This window comes from Phalacrocorax carbo, chromosome 10 (genome assembly GCF_963921805.1).
Source record: "Phalacrocorax carbo chromosome 10, bPhaCar2.1, whole genome shotgun sequence".
NCBI classification, from domain to species: domain Eukaryota; kingdom Metazoa; phylum Chordata; class Aves; order Suliformes; family Phalacrocoracidae; genus Phalacrocorax; species Phalacrocorax carbo.
Genome location: NC_087522.1, coordinates 23,302,208 through 23,326,032, shown reverse-complemented (window position 1 = coordinate 23,326,032; position 23,825 = coordinate 23,302,208). Strand labels below are relative to the sequence as shown.

At 45.4% G+C, this 23,825-nt stretch overlaps 1 protein-coding gene across 4 annotated transcripts in view; it reads left to right on the top strand.

Moving 5' to 3' along the window:
- Positions 1-23,825, top strand: part of MAPKBP1 (mitogen-activated protein kinase binding protein 1) — a 101,052-nt gene that overhangs the window by 22,502 nt on the left and 54,725 nt on the right. For all 4 annotated transcript variants that reach the window (XM_064462475.1, XM_064462476.1, XM_064462473.1 and 1 more), the window contains exon 3: positions 6,747-6,838. In XM_064462475.1, coding sequence (XP_064318545.1) covers positions 6,747-6,838 — 92 coding nt within the window. The remainder of the gene's footprint in view (positions 1-6,746; positions 6,839-23,825) is intronic.

Below are 23,825 nucleotides of genomic sequence, written 5' to 3'. Positions count from 1 at the left end.
GAACGTGTGCCTTTGCATGTACGTTACTAATATGCCCACATTCAGGCAGGAGAGGGATGAGGCCATATACATTGTGCAGTGGATGATATGTGAACTCTGATGGATGTTGTCGTTTCATGCTGACTTGATGCTGCTAGTTAATTAAATGGATTCAAACGTTAACTGTGTTATACACAGGCCCATGGGAAGGCTTTTAAAATAGAACTTGTCTGCATGTGGACATTTATTGCAGTAGCCATTCTGGAGTGGAATGGAATAATTGTGCTGCAATTGTGCTCCCTCTGAGGATGCTCCTGTTCATGAATAAGCACTCATAAAAGCATGGAGAGGAAGGAGGAAGTAGAAATCAAACTGTTGATTCAAGAATAGGATTTCCCTTTCCATAGCGGAGCAGAGAGGAGAAAATGGGGGATGAGTTTCCAACTGCAAAGCAGCAGGAGTTCTTATCCGTGACTTTGTTGAGCAGGGCAACCTCTTCACTGCTGTCTGTAAATGATCTTAGATGTCAGAAAGGTAGATCGAGCGTAAGGTGTAAATGGGCAAAAAGGAACGGAGAACAGAAGACTATATTATTCCACTCTGTAAACACTTGCTGTGACCACATGTTGAAAGCTATGTGTAGTCTTGGTGTCTCTTTCATCTCAGGAAGGATATAGCGGACCTGGAAGGTGGTTCACAGAAGAGCGTCAGAGCTGATCAAAGATATGAAATGGCTTTCAGGAGAGCCATAAACTGAGTAAATGAAGACTCTGGTTCGTGGAACACAGGTGACTTGGGGGTGATAGCATAGTGCCTTGCAAAATCATGAGCCACCTAAAGATGGTAGGTGAGGCATGACTATTCACTCTGTCTTCCTGTACAAGAACTAAGGCACATCAAATGAAATGAATACAAGTCAGGTTTAAAACAAGCAATGAAATATGGTTGTTCTTGCAACATGTACCAGACTGGTAGAATTCCTTGCCAAAAGATGCTGTGAATACCAGGCTTTTAAAGAAATAGTGGATAAGCTCATGGTAGAGAACTCTACTGAAATAGGTTAAAAACTGAGAATATCTATTTTGAGACTGGGAGATTGACAGGAGGTGAGAAAGAATCAAATTTGCTTTCCCTGCTCTTAAACTTTATCCATAGATTTGTTTATGATACTGTTTTTCTGACTTTTCTCCTTCACTTATGGCTGCAAATGGAAACAAGAACCAGGGCTGTCTGATCCAGACTTCATGAGATTGCCCATCTTGGAACAGACACGTCTGCTTCCTGGACATGTTTTTCCTAGACTGTACCCTCCTGCCTAACGCCATAGGACATATGGGCAGCCTTGTACAGTAACACCAGTTTTCAGTCCTTGGTGGTCTTTTTGAGCACTGAAGAGTGGCATGTGTCCTCTCAAATGCTTTCCCTTTTTTTCCATTCTTAAATAAGTTGTGTTTATAGAGAATGATGAGTTTTTGGGCCCAGAAGAGAATGTGGATAGTATTAGAAGGTGATGTGATGGCATCGGAAAACTCCTCAATTTCTTGAGTATATGAGTATGGGGAAGAAGGGCTGAAATACCACTTAACTCCTGCTTAGTCTTTTGCTGGTCTGGGCAGGGCTTTTCCTTTCTTGCATTAAGGTGAAGCCAGACTGCAGGAGTCTGCTGGTGGGCAAGCAGGTATAGGCACAGGAGCTCCTACCCAGCACCAGTGGCTCGGTGCAGCTGGAGAGAGAGCGCCTGTGAGCTCAGGCAGGCAGGACTGTCATTGTGACTAGGTTGTCTCCTTTGGCACCCATTTTGGTGGAAATTACTACTGCACTGTGTGTGTTTACTATTGCTTTCTAACAGCGTGCTGCCTGGATGGGCAGGGCGCAGTGTTTGCTTCCCATACACCTCCCGTGTGGCTTTGCAGTGTAGACATTCCCAAGGGATGCAAACGATGGGAAGGAGGAGAGTGTGTGCAGGGGGCTGAAGTTGGGCTGATCCTTCAAGGATTTCTTTTAGCATGTGGAAACAATTGCTTGTGGTAACTTCCTCAAAACAACAGAAAGAGCTTGCACAAGTACGAACCTCACTCTCTGAGAGCTGGGAGCAGCTGGTCATGCATCTCGTTTTCTGAAAAGACAAATGAGGCTGGCCAGGGCTTTTAGACCAGGCTTTCTGAAAGGAGTATCTGCACTTCAGTAGTAAGGCAGAGGTTGCATGGCTTCGTCATGCAAGCGTGGGCTTTCCCCTCTGTGCTTCCTGGCTGCATGGGACCGTGCCTGAGGGAAGCAAGGGCTGCTTTCAGACATGCCCTTTGACTTCCAGGTGGGATTGGGCTGCAGCAAGACCCTTCTCCCTGGGAAGTCTTGGCTGCCATGAATACCTCTTGGTACCTCGAGTCCTGCAATTCAGAACTCTGCTGGTCTGGTCCTACCAGGTGTGGGAACTATCTAGTGATCTGTTGTGGAAGGAGCAGGGTGAGTGAGTTGCTTAGGCACTGAAGTTTCTTTACATATTGGTGCAACTCCGAGCAGCCAAGCTTAGATTTAAGCCTGTAAAATGGGTGAATATCAGGTTTTGCAAGACAGGTGTTATCTGCACAGCTGATTCTGGTTTTGGTGCCTAAGAGTTGTGTATTGAGCCTCCAGTCTTGAAAAAAGTTGACCTTAAAGGATTGGAGATGAGGTGGTTACAGGTAGCATAGTGGTAATGCAAAGCGAGCTGCAGAAGCATGTTGGTGTGTGGATCAATTTGATAACACTTGCAAATTGTGTAGAGAACCTTGACTGAAAATGCCAAATACTATTAATAGAAGCCTCGAGATGAAGTAACAAATGTGGATAGCTGGCCTTCTTCTGCACCTCTAATTTAGGCACACAAAATGACAGGTTTAATCTTGCAGTTGTTTCCAGGCTTGGATGAGGGTGGTGAGGTGGCCCATTGATTGCCTGAGAAGGCCTGAGCAAGTAGTGACATGTCTGATGACTGTGGGAAGCAAAATGGACCAACATGGGAGCTGCTGTTAACGAACACAGTATCTCAGATCTGCAGGGGGACTGTCCAGGTCCTGTAGTTAGCTCAGATCAGACTTGGAAAAGTCTGTCAGGGAATTTATTTCTGTCTGGGATGTGCTGAAGTACCGCCTGGGAGACTTGTATGAATGGCAGTGGTTATGGCTGTGTAGGACTGGGAGACTGCGCTTGCCATATAGAATCATTAAGGTTGGAGAAGACCTCTAAGATCACCAAGTCTAACCAAAGGAAAGAACCAACTTCCACATGAGGAAGTGGGTTCCTACCTTGTTGTAAGTCATAACTTCAGAGGTGGGATAATGGCAGACCTGTATGGGCAAACTTGCCCTTTGCTGACAAATCTTAATTCCAAATTAGGAAGTTAAAGTTGGTGTACTCCTGCCCTAATTAATTATATTAATAATATATTTGTTTTAGCTGGCAAGTTGAGAGGAATTCAGTTTATACTGCATTGTTGCCAATTGTTTTTTTCTCTCTGAAATGTTTTTATTCTTCTGTCAGGTTTTGTGACAAGTGACTGTCACCTAGTCTGGAGGTTCGTTGTGGGGATAAAGCTGTAGTGTACTGTGGGCAGAGTGGTGGGAGTGGAGCTTCAAGTGTCATAAGACCAAATTTTAAATTTGTAGGTACTCCTTTTCAAAGCAAGTTGTTTTTAATACTCAAGGATTATCATGGGGAGGCGTTGTAAGACATCCATTGCATAGGTTCATGGGGTTGCCTTTCAGATTCTTTACATTAGGAAGGTTTTAAAGCTAAGACTAGGAGCAGAAGAGGGGGAGTCTTTTTCAGAAAGTTAGTTATGAGTCTCTGGACACAGGTGTTTGCATATATGGCACCAGGTGTATCAATACCAGTGTTATGGCCTTGATAGTTGGTGTCTTTTTCTAATGGAACAGGTGATCTGTTGGAGGCTAGATGATGCTTGCTGGCAGTAGAATAACTGGACCCAAAGACTGAGCTACTCGTTTTGTGTCAAGCTGTGTGCTGACCGTAGGAGAAAGGTGGACTTTCCACCTCCTAGCATTGCCACAAATAGTCTATTTGCAGAGCATCATGGGACCTCCATGGACGGTAGAGCGAGAGAGGAAGCTGGAGCAAGTGTGATATTTTGCTGTTGGTGGGGTGAGAGTGCCAAGATAAATCAGTTAGTGCTCTTTTTTTGGTTTCTCCCCCTCTTAAAGAGCAGGAGGGGGCAGATTTTTCCACACCACCAAGTACTGTGTGGGTTTTGGAGGTACAGCTGGACTGATATAGTTGCCAGTGAAAGGAGAGTTTTTCATTTACCTGGCTTTGAGCTCCCTGTGGCTTCCCCCAGCTGGCAAACAGAAAACAGAAACTCCAACATAGTTTTCTGATGGTTTGGCCTGCTGGGCAGGCAGTTGCCATGCCAGTGCTGGTGCAAGGGATACAATGGGGGGTGTCACTGGGATGAGGGGGGAACTGTCCGTTCCGGAGCAGGCAGCTGTAAGATCATACATTATGATCTTACAGCGTGCAGTATGCTGCGGCATAAGACTGCACACTGAGAGGCTCAATACACATACTTGCAGAGCAAAAATGTACCTGTTGATGAGAGTAGGTTGCTGAATTGCTGCTGAATAGCTGCATAGCCAAGGTCAAGTAGTGCCTTTTAGGATAGTTGCAATTACAGCCAGCCTGAGCTAAAGCCTGTGCTGAACAGCGTAAGCACAGCATTGCTAAACTGATGTTTGCTGACAGCATCAAGTAATTGTTGCCTTATCTAATTGGAGCACTTGAATGGCACATGCCTCTTCCACTTCCTCCTTCGCTGACAAGAATATGGTTTCTATAGGAATTTAAACATCTCTTAGTTTGATGGGTTGGGAACTGCTGATATGAGCTGGAACCTCAGCAGTAGAAGCATTGGGTGGTTCTTTCTGTGCATTTTTGGGACTGCTTTAAAAATAAATGTGTTTTGAAGTATTGTTAACAAGCCTGGAAGAGTAGATGTCCTCCTAGCCTCCCTCACTCCTTTCTCCCCCATGACATTTTTGTTCCTACATTAAGCTGGAACAAAACTATTTCCTTTTTTCACTGGTGGATTTGTAAATGGATTTTTAATTGTATGTTCTTATACTAAACAAAAATCTAGTGGAGTTCTGTAATAGCCATGTTTCCAGGGATACTCATTTTGCAAGGGAAGGGGACAATTTAGTGTTCTCTCATACTGTCTCAGAGTATCTGGGGTATGTTATTACTAAACAGTAAAAAAAAAAAGACCAAATTGTTCCAGAGACTGGGATATGAGATCTTCCACTTTCCATGTCACTGGTTTGAAGGCAGGCCAAATTTGAACTAGCTAAAGCGCGGACAGCAAACTTGAGGTGGTGGCACCTCAGCCCTGCTTTACCTGTTGAAGCAAGGTGGTTCTCTGGGGAGGGGTTACTTGTGTCACCATCTCTAGTAACCTGGGCCGTGAGCTCAGTGAGACCTTGTTTCTTCACCCTACAGCCAAACTCCTCGTGTCTGGTAAGCTGTGCAGTCAGGGTGGCATGGGGAACCTGCCTTTTGTGCACCATGTTGGTATAAATACAAGACGTTTGTCTTCAGGGCAGCTATTAAAGATAGTAGTAATTATTACAATAGTAACTTCTTATGCTGAGTCCATGCCCTTAAGGCCTTAGCCAAATATAACTTAGATGATGATAATTAAAAACAGAAGACTGTGACCCAGTAAAATCCATGAGTTTGGCAGGGACAGCAATGCTGAGGAGGAATGTATGCATCAAATATATAATAAATAAAATCAAGCTGTGCAAATGTAAAGGAAAGAGAATAATTTTGTGCGAGTCAAAACAGCTCCAGGGCTGATAACTGGTTTGTGCTCAGAGGTTGAGTCCTTTCATGCTACAGACCAGATCTTGTGCAGTGTAATCCCACTGCAACCTTTTGCTTTGGAGTAATTGCTAAATTCTGATACCTTCTCTGACAGGGAGCGCTCCCCAAAATATTGTGTCTATCTGTCCCCCTCCTTTCCCCTTTTGTTTTTGCTTTTCCTAGCTTCTTGCCACGGAGGCATGGCTATAAATCTTTGTATCATCCAAGTAGCTTTTCCCAGTTGCATTTCTTTTCTTTTCCTAAAAATAGTTGAGATCTTTGCTCAGGGGGGAAAGCAAGTGTTTTGGATTACTGTCTCTTGCATGGGTCATTGGTATTCAGGCTTGTGAACCCAGTCATGTAAGTTGTTCTGCCTCTTGAGATTCCTGGAGAGGGATGCCCTGGTCTACTTGACGTGATTTCCACTTCAAGCACTGTGGGAAAAATTGACTATTCAGTTCCTAGGATGGGGCTGGGACCAGACATACCACTGGGTGGAGGAGGTAAAGAGACCAGGATAACCTGGAAACAATTATTGGGAAAGAGCTCTGGAGGAAGTGGTTTGCTGCTCTTGCTGGGAGAATGGGAATCATTGGGCAGAGAATGTGCATCCCAGCCTCTCACCAGTACTATCTACTGCTTGCAATCCTCTGCTTTGCAGTGCTCTGGCATAGACAAAGTAATCAGTGGATTGATAACCTCCCTCACTGTACCTCAGCAGCATTTTATTGTGCCTGTGTTGAAAACTGAGTAAGGTTGCTTCAGGTCCTGGGTGCTTGTCAGTGAATTTTTAGGAGCTGTGATTCTTCTTGCTGCCAGCGTGAACCAGACCATCAGCATCTGTGTGTGGGTCCATTTGAACTCCACTCATATTTCATAACACTTCTTATTTTCTTTTTCATATGCACTAGGTGACTTTGGAGAAGGTGTTGGGGATAACTGTGTCGGGAGGCAGAGGATTAGCCTGTGACCCCAGAACCGGCCTCGTTGCATATCCAGCAGGGTAAGTCACTAACCACATTCTTCAAAGCTCAGATAAATCAGGACTGATGTGTCAACATAAAGATTCAGGGTGCACTATAGTCTCCTATAAGGAGGCTATTTTACCTTTATTTAGTCTTTTAACACAGGAGAATGGTGAGACTTAATATTGTTAGTGTAATTGGCAACGGAGAGGTCTTGCATTTTAGCCGTCAAGTTTTAACGGGATCCCTTTTAATAGAATGCCTCTCCCTTTCTTTCTCTAAGCTGGGTGTTAAATTGTGGGCTTTTGAGCTGTGCTCTGGTGTGGTGAGATTGCACAAAACTGCATGCAATGCTCAAGCTGGTGAGTACCTAATGGTGCAGGTGACGCTTTCAATGAATTGACAAAAGCCTTCTTGTATATGCCCTGCAACTTATGACTTACCATGTTCCTCATCCAAACACGGAGAAAGATTTCAGGCCTACAGTCCCTTGCATGTGCGTTCTCTGGAGTGCAATACATCTATTAACAGTGGTCTAAGATCAAATAGAGATATCCAGAAGGAGACTTTGATGGGCAGCAAAAGAGCTACTTAGAGGGAGATAGCTGAAGGCTGGAGAGGTGGCTTTGTGAGTTGCAAATTTGGCAAAATCATAGACATCTGGGGCCAGATCCTGGTCTTGCTGAAGGTAGAGCTTGCCCAAAGGGCATGTGTCTGGAGGAGCGGAACACATCACTGTTGCTGATCTGTGGGATAGGACTGAAATATCAAAGCCCCTGAAAATTTTTAAAGAGACTGTGAAAGAGGCAGGTAGAGGTCTCATAATAGATGGCATTTTGAAAAGCTGGGGAGGAAAACTATTTTACCCTGCCTGTGGAAGTGTGGCTGTTGAGACGGGGTATATCTATGGCTTAGATGAAAAGATATGACACTGTAGTGGGAATAGATTGAGAAGACAGAATAGTGACTCTTCAGGAGAAGCCTTCACTGCTTGATGTAGCACTATGTGGGGATACTCCAGCTGACTGGATTGCAGAAGTTTTGTATGAGCTTGGCTCTTCCTCTGAGCTAGTTTATTCTGCTGGTCAGCAAGCTAAAGGAGAAGAGGAAGGGCAGTATCTCCAAGTGGTGTTGCATAGGCATACTTTTAAGTCATGAAAGCTGGAATTAGAATAAAGTTACTTCTACAACAATTAGAGATGACATTTTTCAAGTGTATAAGAAACAGGCTAGCAACACAAGGATTCTGTGTTTGTGGCCAAAATGAGAGATGGGGCTAGTAAAACTGGCTATAAATTTTTGCCCATCCTGGCGATAGCCTAGTTCATAGAATCATTGTGGTTGGGAAGAACCTCTTGAAGTCATCTAGACCAACCCCCATGTTGAAGCAGTGTCACCTAGAGCAGGTTGCCCAGGGCCATGGCCAGGCATCTGTTGAATGTCTCCAAAGATGGAGACTCTACAACCTCCCTGGACAAGATGTTCCAGTGTTTGACTACTCTCACAGTAATAATAAAAACCAAAGTGGGGTGTGTGGTGGTTGTTTTTTTTTCCCCTTTGTGTTTAAATGGAATTTCATGTGTTTTAATTTCTGCCCATTCCCTCTTTTTCTGTCAGTGGACAGTCTGTTAAACTGCAGACAGTTTGAGATCCACATCTGCACTTGACAATATCCTTTATGCTTGAACTCTTTGGAGCCAGGCAAATATATTCCAGTGTGTGTTGCCTCTTCCTCTGCATCTTTTCTGACACTGAGCATGTTCGCGCTTGAAGTGGGCAAGGAGACAGAGAAGAAAACAAGTGCAGTAAATAGGTGTTTTGGGCTCTTGCATAGCTAAAGATAGATTAGTTTTGTTAATAGCGATGTCCTCTGATGAGCTTGTGTGTGCCTAACATTGATTTAATCAAGCATTAGGACACCTGGGATTCTTTTGGGTAATTAAAAGGTTATGTGATGCCTTAGGGCTTTGCAAGGGAGTTCCTGTTCTTACTTGTTGGTGGTAGCATCTCATGGCCTGGGCAGGAAACCCATGGAATATACCAGATATGTGTTGTAACAGTTTAATGGCTTCTATGACTTGCTGCTTTTGTGCCATGGCTGGCCTGTTTTGTGACGCTGTTGTGATTTGCTGCAGTCGAGACAATCTCTGACAAAACTAGCATTAGTTAAGGAGTCAAAACATGAGAAGGGTACTGGTGCAGACCTAACTAAGCCTCATACATGAGGCTGATGTAGGAGACTGGATATGGCTCATTCACAGTCAGTTCATGACCTGTCCATGCAAGTAGGTCATCTTCAGCTGTGCTCCAGGTACTCCATTGATTTCCTCAGCCCTCTGCTCATCTACTGAGCTTTTGCAATCCTGACGTGCAGATGCTTTGCTCCTCCAGCCTGTCCTAGCCCTGAAAGCTGAATTTACGTAATAACTCTGTATGTTCTACTTTCAACACACCTATATTCATTTGGTTGAGATCAAAACAGCTGCCCCAGGCATCCTGACTTTACCCATACCAGGCATATGAATGTGTATGTGACTGAAGACTTGTGCATGAGAAGCTTTGTATTCTTTGAGCAGAATCTTAACTCTGGTCTCTGGTTTGCCTAAAGTAATTTTTTTTAAACATGATTGCTTTTTTTGTGATTTTTTTCTCTTTCCTGGAGCTTCTGAATCTCTTGAAGTTTCTGAATCTCCTGAAAGAAGCAGTTCCCAGTGCAACCCAAGCTCCTTCCAACTCCACAGTGGTGCCAAAGAGCTGAGTGTTACATTATTACTTTCTTTCCTTCTCACTGGCTTTTGAACGTTTTATCCTTTCTCTTCTTTGACTCTAATGAGGCTTTTGCTCCGGCAGTGTGTGACAGCAGCTTTGCTGACCCTGGTATTGTTTTGGTGGGATGCTTGTGTTATAGGAGGCTTTTCTTCATGTCTGCTGTAAAGGCTAAAGGCACCAAGTCCTGCAGATATTCTAGGCCACCACTTTCATATAAGGCCGTTGTCTTGGGAGATAAGACAATATAAGAGAGAGAATTACATCCACTCCGAAGGTCTGCTGCCTGCACTCGCCTCTTTTTATGCTGGCAAGTGAAAGAAACCCAAAGTTGCATAATCTGATCTCTGTTAGAGTTATGCAGTGAGTAACAAAGTTGGTCTTGTGGGAGGAGTGGGGGCGGACAAAAGTGTACTGAATTTTTTACTTCTTGTGTCAGGACCGATGCTCTGTCCTCCTTTCCTTCCAGGTTTTTGTTCCCTTTTGCTTTTTCCCTGTCCTTCTCTCATTTTGCTTTATTCTCCTTTTTTTTTTTTTTTTTTTTTGCAGTAGCTAGTTGAGGTTCTGTTTCCTAGAAACAAGAAGGAAAACAAAGCTAAGAAAATCCTCTGAGGAGTGTTAAAAAAGTGTTAAAAAAGGGGAGAGGGGGGAAGGGGAGGGGGGCAAAATATCTATCCACTTAAATTCTAGACCAGCTCCTCAGATAGCTTGAGTCAGCTTGTCTGTTTTGGAGCTGTGTTCGCTGTTGTTTTTTAAGTCTTGTAGGTTGGTGTGACTGACTGATTTGCTTCTCTTCGTTCTTCCTCTGCTCTCAGTTGGTCATGATAGCTGGTTGGGAACCTGGTCTTCATGTGAGGCACTTGCCTGCTTGAAGGGAGCAGCCTGTGCTTTTTCTTCCATGGGAGCAGGGGCATAGTGCTTCATGCTGTTCAGTATGCAGTGTCTTTTAGACACTATTCTGTTATGTTCTGGCAAGCTTAAGCCTCTCTCTAGCTCTGCTCGTCAATTCCCAGCCACTCTGCTAGAAGTCAGGGATTTTTCACATTAGTCTTCCTTACTGGAGAAATTGGTATTTGATACATAGTACATGAAATGAGTTCTTTGGTCTTGGCTTGCATATTCTTCCCTCCCCTTCAGCGCTCTAGCTTAGCTCTTTACATACAGCGTCTCCTGCTAACAGCAGGCATGGGTTTAATATAGTGAATCCTCTCTGAAATACAGTGAAATGAATTTATTTGGGTTTCTCGCAGAAATTACTGTAGCCAGCACAGTCACGGCCCTCTGGCTAGCTCTGTATGTGCATGGTGCATTTGAGGAACGAATGATTTGGATGCCCCCATATTCTGTACTGTTTCAGAATGAATCACCTTTGTACATAGGAAAGGAGGGACAATAAAAGAAGCTATATGATCAAAGTTAAGATGAAGAGTCTTTTCTCCTGCTGCATTTTGCCACAAGATCTTGTTGAAGAGCTAGACTTGTTCTTGCTTCAGCTTTATCACCTTGAGGTTGGTTTTTTTTTTTTTGAGATAGGACAGCTAATATTCAGAAGTGAATAGTGGCATGATGTATTCAAAATCAAAAAACTGTACAGCTGTCTGGGTCAAATTTTATTTTACTGCTGCTGTGTTGTGCATGTTGGATGTCAGTGCAGCAGCCTCTCGTGTGCCAACCTGCACTGCAGCAGAATCAAGTGACAATCTCTTTTCATTTCACTGTGCCTCCCCTTGTTGCACCCCTCATCCTTGGCTGGTTTGCAGTACTGAGTGGAAGCTTCTGTCAGCCCTTCTGACTGACTCATACCCCTCCTGGCTCCCTGTCCTTGGATCCAGGGAGGTGTCAGGTCCTGCACAGGCAGGAGAGCGACCATGGTCTGTGTCACAGCTAAGGAAGGAAGGGGAGGAGCACAGTGGGAAATGAGTGGACTGGTTTTAATCCAGCCAGGAGTCTGCTCAGCACGTGTGGAGCAGTCTCACACAACTGAGTGGTAAAACCTACTGGGAGCTGAAAGAGTGAGGATTTTTCTTTTCCAGAAGTGGTTGTTGGTTTGCTCCCAAATACCTCCTTCCAGTTCCGGTAGATAGGCTGTAAGGCTAAGTGGTTTCCAGCCCATCCACATGTGGAGTCTCTTGGAATGCTTAATCATCATTTTCCATCATTATATAGATAGATTATTGCACAATATAATAAACTATCAGCTTAGAACAATTTCCCTTCACTTAAAGCTACATATAACCCACAGTAGAAGAATAACATTTAGGATAAACACTGCATGGCTTTACCAGGCATGGTGTTGCCTTGCTCTTTCTTTCCTCTTTAAAGTGGAAGGTTTTCGTCAGTGGGGCACAGGAATGAATCGTGAGGGCCAGGCCTAGTAGATGATTGCTGGTGAATGAGGCAAAATGCTGTTCTGAACTGGGCCAGATTAGAATCGGTGGCTACGTGGACAATGAAATCCTAATTTGCAAGATTACAAGTATTCCTGCCTTACCTCAGAGTGTATTTTTCTTAAATAATTGGTCACTTTGCTTGGACACTGCAATGGCAGTTGCCTTTAGAAAGCTTGTAGGTACACAGAAGGAATCCACTTCTTTATAGACCCCATGTACCTTTTGGTACATGTGCAGTTTGTGCAAAGCTCTACTGCTCTGTGCAGGTACAGTTCTTCACTATTTTTCCGTGGCATAAATGCTAATGCTGTTGGGCTGTATCCCAAATACAGCTTAAATGGGTACAGGGACACTGAAATACTCAAATGCTGCGTTACCAGTAGATAAATCCAGTTCTGCTGGTGCTGGGTCATTCAATTTTACTTTACCCAAAACTCTGATGGAGAATTTCTGGACCTTCTTTGTATGTTCTTTTCTAAAGCAGAATCCTGCAGCATTGTAAAGACTGTAGGAACCTTCCCTAAATGAAGAGAAGTTCTCATCTATGGTTCAAAGCAAATACCCAGCATCTTTGGCCACACCAGAGGCAGTTTGCTTTTGCCTTCTTTAAAATGGGATAGTTGCCTTTCAAGGGTTAGATCTCTTTCCTCTCGCCGTCTCCCAGGAATCAGAACTGTTAATGCATTTCTTCTGTGAAGCTGCTGTGCTTGTACATGCCATCTGGGGAGATTTTTCCAGCTAGCACAGTTGTGGTGGTGGACCTGGAGGGGAAGATAAGAAAATCCCCTTCACTGAGATTAAGTGCAATTTGAACTGAAGAGCTGAGGCTGCAGCTGGATTTGAGTTGGACCATTACAACCAAACAAAACAAATTTTTCTGTGCCAAGAGGGAACAACACCAGGTTCCAGTGTCCTGAAAGTGTCCAAAAAGATGATGAGAAGTAGGCAAACCCTTCCCCAGCAATAGCAGATCTCTCAGAAAGAAGCAGGGATAGTTTGTTTAACTCTTAAATCTGTATCTTAAATACCCACTGGAGGGAAAGCAGCATATCTGCACTGAGGCACTAAGGCCTGAAGTGTAAAATATTTCCTTTCACTTCTTGCTTTTATTACTGTAGATTAGACAGGGAGGGTGGGCTGAGGAAGACTAATGCAGTATTAGTTTCTGGCAAGTAAGCAAACTCTTTGCACTTGGGATGAGAGAATGGAGATCTCCTTTGCAACAGTGCTTTGTTCTCAGGCCAAAGACTCATAACTTCAATATTTTAATTTGCAGAGGTGGATTTAAGGGGGCTATGGCCTCTCCCCTGCTCTCTTGCTGTTGGCCATGAGATTCACATGCAGTCCTGGACCAGTTGCCCTCTTCCCACCTATGCAGCAGCTGGGTCCAGTCCTGAATCCCTTCATTGCACTTCAGACAGAAAAGACCCTGCCTAATGGAGTAGGTGCAGTCTTACTTGTCTGACATGCCTATACAGCTAGGCAAGAACTTTTAAACTGGTTTTTGCTTGGTTTCCCTTTTTGTGAGTCCTGGAAACTCTGCCACATCGTCTCTGTAATAAAACTGCACCTAAAAGGTAGAGTTGTTTGCTGAACGGTTGTGTGTTGATCCAGTTCAGCTCTAATCTCACTTGGTTTGGCAGAAGAAGAGACGAAGAAGCAAATGAAGCAGTACTAGCAGTCATCTAGAGCTGCAGGCAAACTCCTCCTTAGCAGAATGGAGTCAAGCCTGTCAAATTCACTTTCAGGCAGTTTCCACCAGCCAGTCCCCAGGCATGGCTGCACATGGGGGGCTTTTGATGTCATATCTAATTAATTTGAAATCTCTACCTGCGACAAACAACTGAGGAGACATAACATTTGGTAGAATCTTAAATAACGAGGTAGCCACAAAGCTTTAGACCTGTAGCAAACCTGCTGCCCAGCAGAAAAAGGAAAAAAATACGGCAAAACCTCAAAATAGCTGGGCATAAAAGCTTCTTACTAAACCAGAGGGAGACTATTTCAAGTCTCTGCTAGAAGTGCTGCTGTCTGCGGAGCATGCAGTGGAGACTGCAGCATCAGGATGCTGTCAGACTGCTGGAAGGAAGGCTTTAGGGGCATGAGCCCTTGACTCTGAGAGCTCAGCTGCTGGCTGGGGAGGTGGTTAATGCCATCTTCGTCAGGAGTGGAGTAGGTTGAAGATCTTGTGGTGGACAGCAGGAATCTTGTGGGGCACTTGGCTTCCGACCCTGTGTGACGTTGTACCTCGTGTTGCACTTTGTATTGAAAACCTCATCAGGGCAGCGCGTATGTTTGGTGTTGCCAGCTCCTTTTGAGACAAGCTGCCATCTTGTACGTAGAGCTGCTGTTTTGATGCACGCAGAGCTTCTGGTTACTTCTCCAGAGTGCCATATGCTAATCCAGCCTTCAAGTTACAAGGGGGTGGGTTGCTGTTTTGCAGCCAGCTGCTACAGCCTTGGGAGAAAGAGAGATGAAACGTGATGCTTTGTCCCACAGTTACTCTTTAAAGATCTGGCAGCAGCAGTAGGTCTGATATGGCATCCTTCCTCAAGCTGCCAGGTACCAACGTCCCCATTTATTCTCTGTCTTTCCACAGAAGCCACATGAATTGAGCCCTTTCTCCTAAAGTGCTTCCTTTGTACATCCCTCCTATCTGGCATGAGCCTGTGCTGCTTCTGTGCTTCCTCCTGTCTGTCAGGCACTGGGGAAGGGCTGGGCTCTGCAGCTGTGCTCAGCATAGAAGCATGCTGCTGCATGGCGGTGTTGCTGTAGAACACCCCCCAAGCAAGGAGCAGCAGTCTGTGCTTCCTCTTGCAGCCATTCCAGCGGGAGGATCCACCCTGTTGACAGACAGTACCTGCTCTCTAGGCTCAGGGATGAATCAAAGCTAAAGTCTGGTGACCCTTGGTAGCAGAGTTTGCTGCTGTTTAAAAAAGAAAACCAACAAAAAAAACCCCAACAAACCCTCCCCCTAAAAACCAAACCAAAAAACCCCAAACAAAGCCCTAAAAGCCACAACAGGAAGCCTTGACCTGTTAGATTGCCAGGTGGTTTTTGACATTTAGATTGAACCAATAATTTTTCAAGAGAATGGTCCAGATGCAATGAAACATTTCAGGAAATGTTTCACAAATTTTACCAGGAATTCTGTGGAGAGAGGGAGTGCATAAGTGGGAGCCGATGCCTTTCCCCAGAACAAATTGCCAGAGAACACCTCCACGGGATGTGGGCAACCCTGCTTTTAGTTGAGCAGAAAACTGAGTTCAGTTCAGAGATGAACTGGTAACTATTCCTCCTTCCCCGCCCCACCTTCAAAATTACAGGGTTGAGGACAGGAAAATCATAGAATCATAGAATAGTTTGGGTTGGAAGAGACCTTTAGAGGTCATCTAGTCCAACCCTCTTACAGTGAGCAGGGATATGTTCAAGTCGATCAGGCTCAGAGCCCCATCCATCCTGACCTTGAATGTTCCCAGGGATGGGGCATCTACCACCTCTCTGCGCAGCCTGTTCCAGTGTTTCACCACCCTCATGGTAAAACGTTTCTTCCTTACATCTTGTCTAAATCTACCCTCTTTTAGTTTGAAACCATTACCCCTTGTCCTATCACAACAGGCCTTGCTAAAAAGAGTGTCCCCATCCTTCCTATAGTACCCCTTTAAGTACTGAAAGACCTTATGTCTCCCTGGAGCCTTCTCTTCTTCAGGCTGAACAACCCCAACTCTCTCAGCGTGTCCTCATAGGAGAAATTCTTCAGCCTTTGGATCACTTTTGTGGCCCTCTTCTGGACCTGCTCCAACAGGTCCATGTCTTTCCTGTGCTGAGGACCCTGGAGCTGGATGCAGTGCTCCAGGTGGGGTCTCACTAGAATGATGTTGCTCTGTATTTGGGATGATAGTGAGTTTGTCTGAAGGACAGGAAGACTTTTCTGAAAAAAGCCAGCAGCGGGGAAGAAGCAATGTATTGTAGGGCACTTTTTTCCTTTATTTTTGGTCTGCCATGGGGCTGGATGGTAGAGAAAATCACTTTGCTTCTCCCAGCTGCACCTTTTTCTAAAAATAAGAACAAGAGTTTTCTATTTTCTTCCTTACAGTGCTGTAGATAATAGGAGGTGGGATGACTTTAAGTCTTTTTTTTTTTTTTAAAAAAAAAAGGCCTGTCTTGTACAGCAATCCTTACACTTGCTAGTTTGGACACTCTGCTCCCAACATCACACACTAGCCAGCCCTCAAGATGGTAGAATCCTCAAAGACATGTTGTGCTGGTTCATAAGAGCCTCTGCAGTGTGCTGCTTCTCCTGAATGTCCTGCAGCTGGCTCCATGCATGAGACATGAGCTCAGGTGATGTTGTGTAAGGTATATACACAGAGAAGTTTAGGATGTGATTAAGGCAAGATGATCAACACCAGATGCTGCCTGCTCCACTGCCTCTGAGTACCTGTTCCCAGTGCTGAGCAAGCTTGGTTCCTGACAGAGAGAGGAGAGCAGAATGGGGCAGTGGTGGAAAGAAATGCTCTCAGAATGGTTCTGTACAAGGAATTGGATGGAGGTTGCATAGGCATCTCTTCCATGGTGCATTTTGCTTTTTTTTTTTTTAATATCAGGGCATTTTTACATGCAATTTTTTTGATTACTTCAAAGAAATAAGTAAACGCTTTTCTTGTTCCACCCCCTCCTCTGCCATATTGCACACCTTTGAACTCTGACCATTCAGGGGGCCACAGCATGGCACGCAACTGTGTAAACTATAAGCAACTTTTGTGCTTAACTGACAGTGAAGTTGGGGATGGTTTTTAGTGTAAGAATGAGTTGCAGGACCCTTACTCTGGGCCAAGGAAGGCTCCTTGCCTGTAGCATGCGTGCATGCAGTGTGAATGTGCTCTGACCTCCAGCGACAGAAATCCTGGAGAGGGGTTTTCTTCCCGTGTGTGATGCTGCAGTGGTGTGAGCCAGCCGTAAATGAAGTTTGGTAGTGTGGGTAGTTAGGTAGCAAGTCTAGTTAAGTAGCTTCAGTCCCGCACTGCCTCACACAAGTGGTGTGGCAGGTCCGGGCGCTTGCCTGTGTGGTGTGTCTTGGGGGGCCAGAATTATTAGCTGAACCCTGAAGAAAGTTTATGTTAAAGTGTGGATTCTTCCTGTTGCCAAAAATGTTAGTGATGAAGAAAGTTAGAGGAGGGAAATAGGAACGCTTTTATCTTTGCAAGGGTGAAGTGAAAATACTTGTGGCAAAGAAAAAGCACTTAACTGCCCTTGAAGCTTCCCTGTGCTGGATTCCTGAGGCTGCAAGCAGAGAAAGAGCGTCTTGGAGGAGTCCTGCGAGTTTGCTGCTGGTTAGGTTGCCTGACAAACCATGTTAAGGAGAACTATATAGTACATGCTTGTTACTGCTTCCATCCTACTTCCAGGGCAAATATTCTGGTTCTCGCAATGGGAAAGTGTTACCGTGTCTGTCAGAATAGCTACAACAGTTGCTGTTTTAATGATTATGTTGGTCGTATCTGACTTTAACCTACCACAGTAAAAGAAACACTGACTGTCCTTAATCTTTCAGTGTGCCAGTTGTACCGATTTGATTTTAAACTGGGAATCAAGCCAGAAATAATCCCATGAAGATGGTTAGTTTGTTACTTTGTGCTTTGATCTCGTTAACACCATGTGAACTAAAGGGAAGTCACTAAAAGAAAAAAAAAAAAGAAAAAAAAAGCAGTCCCGTGGTGAGGTTTACTTGCAGTTTATGTGCAAAGAAATTGAAGCGAGAGAACAAGCATGTCTGCTTTATTTAATAACAGAGCTAAAGACCCTGGTAGAGCTGTGCAAGTGGGAAGCTTTGACAGGTTTGGAAAGCTACTGCGTGCTAGTAGAATAGGGAGGAGGAGTGGTTGCAAAGCTCATGCTGCCTTGGCTATTTCGGAATATGTAGGCCTTTTCTCAGCTTGAAGCTCTGCAACCCCCTGGGGTCTGCCCATTGCCTGAGAAAGGAGGGGGAATGGCATAGAGGACTGCTCGAAAGCCTGTGTACCTGCAGGTAGTGATCTGCTCTCTCCTCTACCTGCTCTGTATCTCTCCAGCATTTATACCTCCTAGCAACCAGTGCCTTGGTGTGGCAACACGACTTGCTCGTGAGCCAAGTCCTGAGCTTGCATAAGAGCGGAGGGGTGGTGGGGTGGGGGGCCGGGATGAAAAGTCTGGGATGAAAATGAGATACCAACCACTTCAGCTGAGCTCCACCCTTTCTAAGAATCTCAAAACAGGGGCCGTGTCTCCTGGCAACCTTGACACAAATTGTATAGTTTAACTTAAAAGTATTACATACAGGAGATATCCCATCACCCAGTGTGAACAACAGGGATTTGGTTATTTTTGTCTTCCTGGAAAATCTGGCACTGTCAATGGCCTCGGATTTCAGTTGCTGTCAGAAAGGCAACAAGTTAAAGGTGAAAGAGCATTGTGTTAGGATAGCTAAGAAGTGCCAAGAAGCAGTGTATTTTGTTTGTTGTAAGCAGGCCCAGAAGTGCCCTGACTATTGCTTAGGAACCAGATGTAGGACTTGGCCCTCCCTCCTGGGCGAGCGCTGGAAGCTGTTCCTGCAACACGCACACATGTGCACTGGCCTGTTGTGTACCTGAACCCAGTTCTTCCAGCTGGCAGTCAAGTACCGACAGAGCTGATACCAGCCACTTCCTTGACTTCGTGGCTGTTGCTACCCTTTTGCAATGCTGACCTAGTGCTTCTTAGTTTTGGATTCCCACCTGGCCACGTTTGTCTGTGACAAGAGATGTAGATATATGAGAAAGCAAAACTGGGTTTTATCATGATTGCTTCTCCTTCTGCCAACCTGTCTTTTCAGATCTCTTGACAACTGGTACTCATTAGCTTCCCTGAAGAAACATTTTAGTGCTTTTTAAATGCTCTATATTTTGACATTAAAATGCTGAGATACTGGAAAAGCAGAGGTAAATGTTCACCTTTCATTAAAGCTGGAGCGGTCACAAGGCTCCTAAAAAGATCACATAGGCAGAATTGAATCTTGCCAACCCGAGCTGTTCCTGATCTGAGAAGCAGCGGGGCTGGGGTAGGGAGCCGGCAAGAGCTCTGGGTGTTTGGGCCCGGGGGCCATGGCAGGCTTCCTGTGGGTTGTGGCACGAACAGCAGCTGGGGGGAGAAGAAGGCTCCCCTCTGTCCCTTCTTTCATCGTTGGCCAGCCTGACCTCGTCAGGCTCCGAATAGGCAGGCAGGAGGTTTTATTGCTGTTTTGCAGGCCCTGGCAGCCTTCCTTAGCTGTGAGCTTTGCCGTGGCTCGAGGAGCCAAACACAACTGACCGTTTGGAGCGGGTGATTCTTTAACTCCATGATTTCAAAGAAGCGGGTTTGAGTTTTTTTTGTCTCTGACACTCTTACAGAGATACCGAAGGGATTATGCTTACCGAAGCGTTCAAGGGGAAGAGCTGCTCCAGTTTCCCTGCTGCAGTGGGGGCTTTTCCCATCTGCTTTGGAACACAGGAGAGATCAATGCTGGGTCGATGGCCGCTGGAGTGGCCTACGCAGCACCTTACCCTCCGTGTGGCCATCCTCCCCAGGGAGACGGTGGTGGGGAGGGGGCTGGAGACAGACCTGCCTCAGTCGGCTTCTTTCTGAAGGTTAGGTGAGATGGGGGAGAGAGTTAAATTGTATTATTTTTGGTTTGCTCCTTTGATTGATGCCACTTTAATATTGACTATACTGCTTGCTCATGGTAAAACAATTAAAGCCCTGAGGCATCTGCCATGAGCTGTCATGTTCATCTGCCCCACTTGATTAGTTTGATGTATAGATCTTTCTCCCTGCTTCCGAGCTGCTCAGGCGCTATGAGGGAATATTCTGGCTGCGCTTGCTCCTGGGAATGCAGGTGCTGGCCAACTGCTTGCAAGTGGGGTATGCTTTTCCTTTGGGACTTGATTTTAAAGGAAGACTCTTATTCAGCTTTTGAGGCTTAGTGGCTCTGCTATTGCAGAGAAGTTGGTGCAGACCCGAATTGTAGAGCCAAATGTTCCTGTATGAGCCCAGCTGCATCTGCGAATCTCTGCTGGGAGCTGCTTGCCTCCAGGAGGGTGCCTTTAGAGAGCTCCCATCTTCTCTTGTTATACTGTTGGGCTGGAGAGCTGAATTTGCTCAGCACTTGATGGCAGATTTGATTATTCTGCAGGAATTTTATTGTAAACTTTGCTTCTCTTGACCTTTCTTGCCTTTCCCTCTGAACTGCTCTTCGCCTGAGGTTTTAAAATATTTATTTTCTTCAACTTGTCTTTCATTGCTTCCTCTTCTCCTAGATCTGTGCATTTTCTTTTCTTTGAGGCACTCTCCATGAGCTTTGTTATACCCTGTTGTTTATGGGCAAAGAGGAAGCATCCCTTATATATACAGGCTATGTGTGTGTATAAATAAAAAAAGGCAAGAATTTATTGTTACCATAACTGAACTCTTAACACTGTAATTCAAGAATAATTTTACTCTACCACTAATTATTACAGAAAAAGAAAGAATAATAATGCATTAGAATGTCTATATAGAAAAAAAGTCTCAATAATTGTGATAATACAACTAAAACTGTAACACATTTCTTAATTTCTATTTGGTTTTCCTGGTGTTGTGCTCACCCTTGTGTTGCTCCGTGGTGTCTCCACTGCCAAGCATGTGCTTCATCTCTTATCACCCTGTGCCTGTACTCCTCTGCACTGCATCCCGCATCTCCACTTCTCAAGGCCTCTGCTATCATACCGTGCCTGCACTTCTCTCCACTATATCATTGTGTTAGTTGTAAATATCTCAGTTTACACAAAATAACTACTTGTTACTGATACTTATATAAAACTATGGTTGTATCACACAAAGATAAAGTAGAACAAATTAGCCAGACACCTGGTCAGTTAGAGGAATTGCTGTCACAGCTCAACCAGGTAAAACAGAGCTATAGGCAGGTCAAGAGAAGTTCAGAGCAAGGAAGGCCAATGCCTTTCAGACTCAGTACAGAGCTTAAGGCCTGTTGCTGAGAATGGCAAATCTGGGGCTGTCAGCCAGATGCTGATCGAAGAGGGACTGGCTCTTGAGAGCAAGCAAAGCGGTGGAGCACAACTGGGGAGCAAGAGATCACCAAAGCAGGTGTCTTGGCAGGTCTGTCAGGACAGACAGTTGTTTGTTCTCTTCTACTTGTTGATGTGCCTGTGACAGCTGTAACTTTGGGAAGAGACCTCAGCGTATGGAGACAAGTCCTTTTTCAAGAATTAATATAGTATACTGTGGTTCTGTAGCATCCATCCTGGAAAAAGTTGCACTCCCTGCCTTGATGCAAAGCCCTTTAGGTTTTCAGCCATGTTCTGGCTGTTTGTTTCATCCTTCTTGGTCATACCTGAGACCAGCCAGATTCTGCTCAAGGCTCCATTTTCTACTGCTTCTCAGTCTTTCCTGTCTGACTGATCAGCACATTTTCTTGGCATGAACTGTCTCAGTGATCCTTTTATTCTTCCAGCCTTCCTATCATCAGTTGCCCATTGCTCTAGCCCCTGAGGCTGCTGCTCATTTGCAGTGTTCAGGGGGTGTTTGTCGAGAGCGCTGAAACAAAATGCAGCTCAGCAACTCCTACTCCCAGCCCAGCTGATTTAATGCTTCATGTAGGTGTATTGCTGGCATTGCTTCCCTCCCCTAGGGAAATGAGTGGTTTTTGAGAAAGGGAGGGAGAAATGTGGACTCTATATGTGTGTGTTATAGTCAGCCATGAGCCGTATGTATGCATGTGTCTGTACATATACCTACATGCACATATATACGTGTGTATGCACACACTTGTTTGTCATCAGTGCCTTACATCCTTTGAAGCCTGTCAGAGATGCAAGCTGACAGGCAATTCAGTGTGTGTGTGTGCAGCTGCTGCTTTGTGTGGCTTCATTGTTCCATCTACCTTTGCTGCAGGCTGGAGGAGAGATGGGATATTTTGCAAGGCAAGGGAGCTGGCCTGTCCCCAGTTCTGCTGGGGCAGGGTTTTATCCCTGGTTTCTCATCCATGAGGGTTCATTTCCACCCCCCTTTCCTGGCTTTGGAGTGTCAAAGGGAACTGGGATGTTTTGCAGGTGAAGTTGCTGCTGAATCACTGGTGACTAGGCAGCTGTGAGCCATAACAACTAACTGGAATTATTTTCATCTTCCTTGCAACTGTAATGATTCTCAGTTGGTAAGCTGGTTTAAATTCTGTGGGTTTCCTCTGAGCCTGTTTCGCCCCTCCACTTCCCTGACGTGCTCTTCTTGCCCATGTCTTTCACAGTCTCTGTCTGGCTTAACTCTTTGCCTTCCGGAAAAGGTGCAGCTCTGTGAAAAGCCATCACTCTCCCGAGGGCACTACCATTGCATCTCTGGCTCCAGCGTGGCTGCTGTGGAATTGCGGATAACTTACCCGGTGGGAGGGAGGCAGGACCCAGGCTGTCTTCGGTCCCTGCCTCCATTTTGTGCGAAGCGTGGAGTCTGAATTTGTTTTCCTGAATCATCACTCTGCCTTATGTTTGCCCACTGTCAGAAGGGTCACCGGTTTTAAAAAACTCCTCCTCTTCCTCTGCTCTGACCCCTTAAAAAGAGACCTTGAAATAACCTAGTGTTGGAGGCTTCCATGCTAAGATGGAGTTTTCCACATGTGGTAGTATCGGGGGGGGAAGGATATGTTGCACTAAGATTGGCTGGACCCACTAAAAATCACCACAGAAATCACTAGAAATCTGTGCGGGCAGGCAGCATCTTCACTCTGGCAGGACGTGGGCAGGAGGACTCCTGCAGAGCTTCTCCTCTGTGTTCCTGGTAAAGCTGAAACTTCAGTCATGCCTATGTGTGTGCAAGCCTGGACTGGTCAGTGTACAGTCACAATCTCTGCTCCTTATTGGATCTTTTATTCCGTTTATGTGTTGGTTTTTTTTTTTTTTAAAGTCTTTTTAAAGTATTTTGGGTGTCTATTCAGATCTGTGCGTCTGTTCTCTGGCATCTGCAGCTTGAGGTCAGAGACGCGGCTGGTTGTTTTAAAGATATAGTCTGGCAGGAGTAAAATGGCTGTTGGGAGTTGCTGGTGGAAGCTGTTGGCTGTGCACAGCTGGAGTTTGTGTTGGCCCCATGCGGGGCAGGAGCTGAGGAGGAGCTTCTTGGGCACTTAGCCCTGTCCCCTCATTTGCAGCCGGGCCTGTACATGTAGACAGGCACAAACCATGGTGGCGGCAGCAGATCACGAGGGTGGCAGCATCCTCGCCAGGTGGTGGGGAGAGCAAGTTGCCTGTTTTGCTGGATGTCATCAGATCATGTAGGTGCTGGTGGGTTTTTTGTGGCAGTGGTGGGCATTTTGAGGCTCACATGTTTGGGAATGTAGTATTTGTTCTCTTGCATGGCTTGCTTTTCTGTCTCAGTCCACTGAAGGTTGAGTGGGAAGTGAGCTGTCACTGGTGTTCCCTACCTCAGCTGAGGAGAGTAATCGGAGCTCTGTCCTCTGGTTGTGCAGAGCAAATGACACTGGGCAGAGAGAGAGCGAGCTTCTTCATCTTGTGTTTCCCTCATGCTGGACACGTCTGCCCTATTAGTCAATGCAATGGGTGATGTGAATTCAGTAGGCTGAAATGGGGGGGAAGCAGAGGTGTCCCTTGTCCCTTTGGGGACTATCCCTACAGATCCTTCTTGTCAGTTCTGCTCTGCCTTCTTGTAGACTCAATTTACTGTGCTGCTGTCCCTGTTCTTGTGTGTGGGTGCCCACAGGCTTAAAATATCTCTGAATGTCAAATTACTGGAGGCTGGAAGAATAGTCTGGCCAAGTGTCTTAAAATCTGCCCTGTTCTTCCCTAGGCCTGGGCTTTTGAAGGCAAGATGTCGG